The sequence below is a fragment of the Grammomys surdaster genome, unplaced genomic scaffold, assembly GCF_004785775.1.
Source record: "Grammomys surdaster isolate TR1022 unplaced genomic scaffold, NIH_TR_1.0 131, whole genome shotgun sequence".
NCBI lineage: Eukaryota > Metazoa > Chordata > Mammalia > Rodentia > Muridae > Grammomys > Grammomys surdaster.
The window spans coordinates 3053218-3059849 of NW_021604589.1; the positions used below are offsets into that span (position 1 = coordinate 3053218).

At 40.3% G+C, this 6632-nt stretch overlaps 1 protein-coding gene across 1 annotated transcript in view; it reads left to right on the forward strand.

The window, feature by feature from the left end:
- The window catches only part of Asb9 (ankyrin repeat and SOCS box containing 9), a 37092-nt gene that overhangs the window by 27952 nt on the left and 2508 nt on the right, over positions 1-6632 (forward strand). The window contains exons 5-7 of the mRNA XM_028762168.1: positions 1983-2133; positions 3574-3708; positions 5545-5736. Coding sequence (XP_028618001.1) covers positions 1983-2133; positions 3574-3708; positions 5545-5736 — 478 coding nt within the window. The remainder of the gene's footprint in view (positions 1-1982; positions 2134-3573; positions 3709-5544; positions 5737-6632) is intronic.

Below are 6632 nucleotides of genomic sequence, written 5' to 3' on the forward strand. Positions count from 1 at the left end.
TTTCTTTCTTTCTTTCTTTCTTTCTTTCTTTCTTTCTTTCTTTCTTTCTTTCTTTCTCTCTCTCTCTCTCTCTCTCTCTCTCTCTCTCTCTCTTTCTTTCTTTCTTTCTTTTTTCCCTCCTCCTGCTTCTGCTTCTTTTTATTCTGCTGCTGCTTCAGCCCCTGCCTCTGCCTCTTTTGCTTCTTCATCCTTTGCTTCTTTCCTTCCTTCTCTTCCTCCTGAGACAGGGGTTCTTTCTGTAGCCCTGTTTGTCCTGGAACTCGAAGTTGTCCTCAAACTCAGAGATCCTCCTGCCTCTGCCTCCTGAGTATTGAAGTCATGCACCACCACATCTGGTCTATGGGGTCTATTTAAAACCACTCCAAAAACTGTGCTTAGCGTCTGAACCATTTTATTTATTAGACAGCATTAATAAATATTAATAAATATTGCTATGTAATTGTAATATCCCTGCTTTCATGTCTCTGGGTATCAGAGAATGAAATCCTGCAAAAAAAAAATGGTGAGAACTTCAGCTAGGGATGGCTGGGATGCTGGAGTAAGAACATCTCTGTGTAGTCTCTCATCCTTTAGCAAGTGGCCTGGAATTGTTAACAGGAGAGCAGGGAATGCAAGGGAAGCAAAATAGGGCAGGCCTTTTTCTTGCATCCCATTTGCTACTGTCATATTGGCTAATGTAAGTCTTGTAGGCAAGCCTGCATTCAAGTATTGGAAAAATAGCCTCCGTCTTGTGATGGGAGGGGTTGCAGAGCCATATTGTAAAGGAATGTGCACAGTGGGAGGGAAAGAGCTTGTGCCAGTTTGGAAACTAGCAAAGAGCCATGGGTTTAGTAGGGCTTATCGGGGGCACATACTAGTGTTCATCTATTACCAGTGGGGGAGTTCAAAGGGAGCTTCCTATTGGAAATGATGTCTAATCTGAAACAGAAGGATCTTAGAACCAATCAGCTAAATGGTGAAAGTAAGAGCTTCCATCCATAAGACACAGCCAACACAAAAGTCTGGAAGTGAAATTGGGCAAATTATATTAATCCATTTGTTTTAGAACAGGAGAATAGTGAGGTTTCTTGTCATTTATGACAAAACTACATACAAAAGAAGCAACTGGAATGGCAACATTAAAGGAACAGTCACTTTATGGTCCTGTGGCACTATGGAACTTTGAGAGTGAGCATCTCCTTGAAGTTCCCCTCTGCATCTTCTGTACCTCACCTAGGCCTTGGCCTTCCCTTGAAAGAGATTTTGGTGGTGAATTCAGTGCCTCCATTTAACAGCTGCATATGATTATATGGCAAGATAGAAGTGTCCATGTATATTTGGGCTTGCTATCTATTGTTTGTTTGTATTCCAAACATAATGAGATGGATGCTAGCTTGTAAATTTCGGTGAGGTCTTTATCTATTCTAATAAAAAGTAGCTCTGAAATCTATAGTTTTACAGTCTTGTTAACCAGTTCTGTATCTATTTGCAAATGTATTTGAGTATCATATTGACTAACCATATAAATTTTTCTTTGATCTAACCCTACCATCTTACCAATTTTCTTATTAATGAATAAACTGAATAACATCTTTTGTATCTGTTAAGGATATCTCCATGAGTATCATCCTTTTAAATGAAAAAAATATTCTTTTTAAAAATCAATTTCAGATTACTCTAACTACTGTCGTAGGATGGGTGTTTAAAATAGATATATTAATTTGGAAGCTATACTACAGAAATCATAACTACTAGATTCATGACCCCAAGGAGGGCAGGGAAGAAAGACCATTCAGTAACATTATTATTGCCTTCTATTTTATACTTTGTTATTTTTTCCCATTACAATTGTTCAGAATTTGGTGGCTCTCATTTTATTGAAAAAGATGGAATTTAATTCTCAGAGAAGTTTTTAAAAAAACACCTTGAAAGTGGAAGGATTAAGCTTGAGTTCAGTTGGCATTAGTCCATCTCTTCATCCTGAAGTTGGACTTTCTTTGCAGGTGAATGGCGTGACTATTGACTGGCGAACTCCCTTGTTTAACGCTTGTGTCAGTGGCAGTCAGGACTGTGTGAATCTGCTGCTACAGCATGGAGCCGCTCCCCACCCTGGGAGTGACCTGGCCTCTCCCATCCATGAGGCTGCTAAAAGAGGTAAATCCATTGGTAATATTTAGGGACTTCATTCAATCCTTCAAGGAAGCTCTATAGAAACAGGAAAGCAGAGGGATATTTTAGAGCAGTAGTTTTCAAAAGGTGCTTTGGTAGTAGGGGCATTTATATGACAGGACTTTCGAATGCAGACTCTTGGGACTTACTCCAGCCTCTGATGCACATTTAAGTTTGAGAATCACCCTTTCAGTGCTATTTTTCTAGAAAAGGGTTACACACATAGGAGATTATGGATCTTTGTGGAATATTTGATCTCATAGAAAGCAAGGTCAGTATCAAATTGTATGGAAGCAATAGGTTTCATACTAACATTTTCTCCATTCAGCTGCATTTCCCTCTCCTGCCCTTCTTCCCCCAGACATCTTCCTTTTCAAGTAGCTTCCCTTCTACTTTTATGGAGAGAGGGTGGGGAGGGAGGGAGGGAGAGAGGGAGGGAGGAAGGGAGGGGGAGGGAAACAGAGAGCAAGTGTGCTCATGTAATCTGGGTTCCACATATGAGTGAATGTGTAGTTTGTATTTGTCTTTCTGGGTTTGTCTTATTTTGCTTAATATGGTAATCTCCAGTTCTGTTCATGTTTATGCAAACAGTATAATCTAGTTCTTATTTATGGCAGAATAAAACTCTGTGTTATACATGTACCATATTTTCTTTATCCATTCAGCACTGAACTTGGATGAAAACAACTCGAGAGAAAGTTTTTTTGTTTTGTTTTGTTTTGTTTTGTTTTGTTTTTTTGCTCACAGTTCTAAGCTTTGACCAAACTTATTTTGACAGACTGGGCCTTGAGTCCATGGGATTTGGCAGGTTTTAAGACTTGTCTGTGTTCACCGTGGCCTATTGCTTCCAACCTCTGCAGGCTCTCAGCTTCCTTCTTTGTCTTGTTATTCATTCCATGTCTTTCTTCAGGATCATCTTTAGCCCTGTTTCTCCATAGCTCTTCCCTGATCAGACTAGTTACAAACACATGATCAATAAAAGTAAATAGCTGCGGAGTGCTTTCCATGACTAGTGAATGCACTTCCACCCGCAGCCACAAATGACGTTTTGTTGATGGTTGGATGTCTGCTCTTTGGCTGACCTTCCTTTTGTTTTGGGGAATCAAGGCAAAGAGCCCAGTTCTTCTCTTCATGGGGAGAGATGGATGGGTAGGATGTTCAGTGGAGAGTTGGCCTAATGGCTTGGGACAGACATTTACTCTCTGCTACGAGTATTTAAAATTATTCTCCATTCTAAGTAAAATAACATGGCTTTTGATTGGTGGATATGTTGAGGGTACATTTAAATATATACTGTTTAGCAAAGTTATGCTGTAACTTGTTATTTTTTCTTTTTCTTTCTTTCCTTCCTTCCTCCCTCCCTCCCTCCTTCCTTCCTTCCTTTCCTTCTCTTTCTTTTTTTCTTTTTTTGTGTGTGTGCTATAGGCCATGTGAAGTGCATCGAGTCCCTTGCAGCTCATGGAGCAAATATTGACTATAACATCAGCCACCTCGGAACACCTCTGTATGTGGCTTGTAAAAACCAGCAGGTAGCCTGTGCCAAGAAGCTGCTGGAGTCAGGTTAGTCAAAAAATATATAAGGCATGAAAATGAAGAGTAAATTAAATGACCCCTAAAGATCCTCCTGTCATATGAGAGGAATGTAGGCAAGGGAATTGAGCAAGACCACACTGTTCTGACGGGAAGTTATTCTACACGGTTTACATTTTAGTTGTCAAACTTCTAAGTAGCATGACAATGAGGGGGGAAGAAGAAGATGATGCTGATGCTGATGATAGCACCCACACCTTTTTTCAGGGTGGTCCTTGTTTATTGCTAGTTTTTCCTCCCTGGCCTCTGCCTCTCTCTAGCTGGACAGTTATGTGATTGAGTTCTGCAAAGCATGCAAAGCCACTGGGTTGTAGCTGACTCTCCCTATTTGGGACAGTCGTCTTCCACAGTTCTTCCCCATTAGAGAATTAGTCTGCCATAAACAGTTTTTATGTCTTGAAGGGATGTACTATCATTCCCTTTCACTCCCTTATGGTTGTTCAGTCCCCTTCCCAACACTGGGGACATTAGAGCAACTCTTTATCTACATTGTGATCCTCCTTTAAGGCTCTAGGAGTCTCTCCCCACACTATTTTCACGTTCCTATGTTTATTTTCCCTTGGTTGGTAGCAGTTCTTATTCATCAGTTCTCTCTGCCACTCTCCCTCCTTCCTATTATTTTAGGGAGAGTTTAAGCTTTGAGGCATTTAAAACCCAGATCAGGGCCATATTTGGCATCTCTCACAAAGTAAAACTACTATTTGTTGATTTGTTGACTGGGCAACCAGGCATCCTATTTTTATTTGATTTGATTTGATTTGATTTTTTTGATTTTTGTGGACGGAGTTTGCAGCTCAGGTAAAAGGTGGGCGCCTGCATATACCTCAGTGAGAACCAGGCTCTAAGCAGGGGTGGGGATTTATTTAGATGGTGGATGTAGAATTTGATAGGGATGGTCCCAGAAGTTCACCTTACTCCTAAAGAGAACTTGTCAGCCTTCCTGTGGTAACAATCTATTATTCCAACTTAGGGGGAAAAATGTCTCCCTGATTGGTTGTGTTTAATGATCCAGCTCACACAGTCTCATGTCCCATGGCTTTAAATGCAGTGCTGGCTGCTCAGTATATGAATCCAGCTTCTTGATGTATGCAAGGTTTCCCCATATAGTCGCATTCATGGTCTGTACTAATACACTGCATTAATAGTGAATTTGCAGCTTTCACGATACCCAGAGTTTCTCTTAACTGTATCATTCCCATGTATAATGCTCTGTAGTGGTGAATTGTTAACGCCATATACTACACAGATCACATTGTCCTTTCAGTCACATTGTCAAATAAAATTTCCTTTTATTGTATTTGTGTGAAAGTGTGCATGTTCATGTAGGGAGGGAGATGCATGTGTATATGCATGCAAGAGTGTGTGTGTACATGTGCACATGATTGTAGAGGACAAAGGTTAACCTTAGATGTTGTTCCTCAGGAGCCATCCATTGATTTTTGGAACATGGTCTCTCGCTGGGACCAGGGGCTCACTGATTAGGCTGGGCTAGCTTCAAGGGTATCTGTGTCTCCACTCTCCAGCACATTACGAGCACGTGTTATCACACTCATGTTTTTCTCTGGGTGCTGGTGACTGAACACCGATTCTCATTCTTGCATGGCAAGCATTTTACCAACAGAGCTGTATATCCAGTGCCCAATTTTCTTATTATATTAAATGGCAAAAAATGAAATCAGCTCCCAATCTCACAGAATTATGTTCCTCATGAATTCCCATATTTAAAGTCTTTTCAGAGTCTGTGTTTCAAGAAAGGGGATGACTAGACACTGCTCTTTGACATCTTTTGTTCTTGTGACTATTTAGGAGCATCTGTGAATCAAGGCAAAGGCTTGGATTCTCCTCTTCATGTAGTGGCCAGGATGTCCAGTGGGGAGCTAGTGCATCTGCTCATGGACTTCGGTGCAAATGCTCAAGCCAAGAATGCTGATGGCAAATGTCCAGTGGATCTGGTGCCACTGGAGAGTCCTCTGATCCAGATCTTCTTACAGAGAGAAGGTGACTATCCATTCCTCAAATCTAAGCCCTAACCCATAGAGACTCCTTTGATCCTTAGTGTGAGGCAGGTCTTTACTAAGTTCTGACTTCCAATTCTATAAAGATCACTCTCTGCCTTCACCATGCATGGGGAACGTGAGATAATGCAACAAGGCACATCATTGCTAGTGAAGTAAAATTTAGCCTTTTGTTGTTTGATATGTTGGAGTCAGGCTGTTTGGCCAGTTTTTAAAGAGGTCAGCTATTATCTAAAAGTACTTGATATTAAAATTAAATAAAACATGTTCTAGAGCAGTGGTTCTCAATCTTTCTAATGCTGTGACCCTGTAATACTGTTCCTCCTGTGTATTTGTATTAGTGGTGAACCCCAACCATAAAATGATTTTTGTTGGTACTTCATAACTGTTATTTTCCTACATATATGAATTTTAATGTAAATGTCTATGTGTCTATGTTTCCTGTTGCCAACCCCTGTGAAAGAGTCATTTGACCTCCTAAGGGGTCACAACCCACAGGCTAAGAACCACTGCTTTAGAGTGATTCAACAGATGCCTTCTAGGTATTGTCTGGTTTCTCAAGATGTCTGAACTGCCCTGTATACCAGCCAAATCACTGAGTAATTGATTGCTGGGGTTAAGACATAGCTAACTGAGAGTTTAGGGCATTTGTTTAATCATTTACACCAATCAAGATATATTTACTCTTGAAAGTTTACCACACTCCTCTGTAAATAAGAACTCACACTGCTCACACAAATAACTAAACAGTGGTCAGCACAGGAGAAGAGGCATTTCTTGGACCAAAGACCTCTTTAGATTTCGAGGCAATCTGACTGTATTATTAGGTGGGTTTATTTTTATTTTTATTTTTATTTTTATTTTTATTTTTATTTTTAT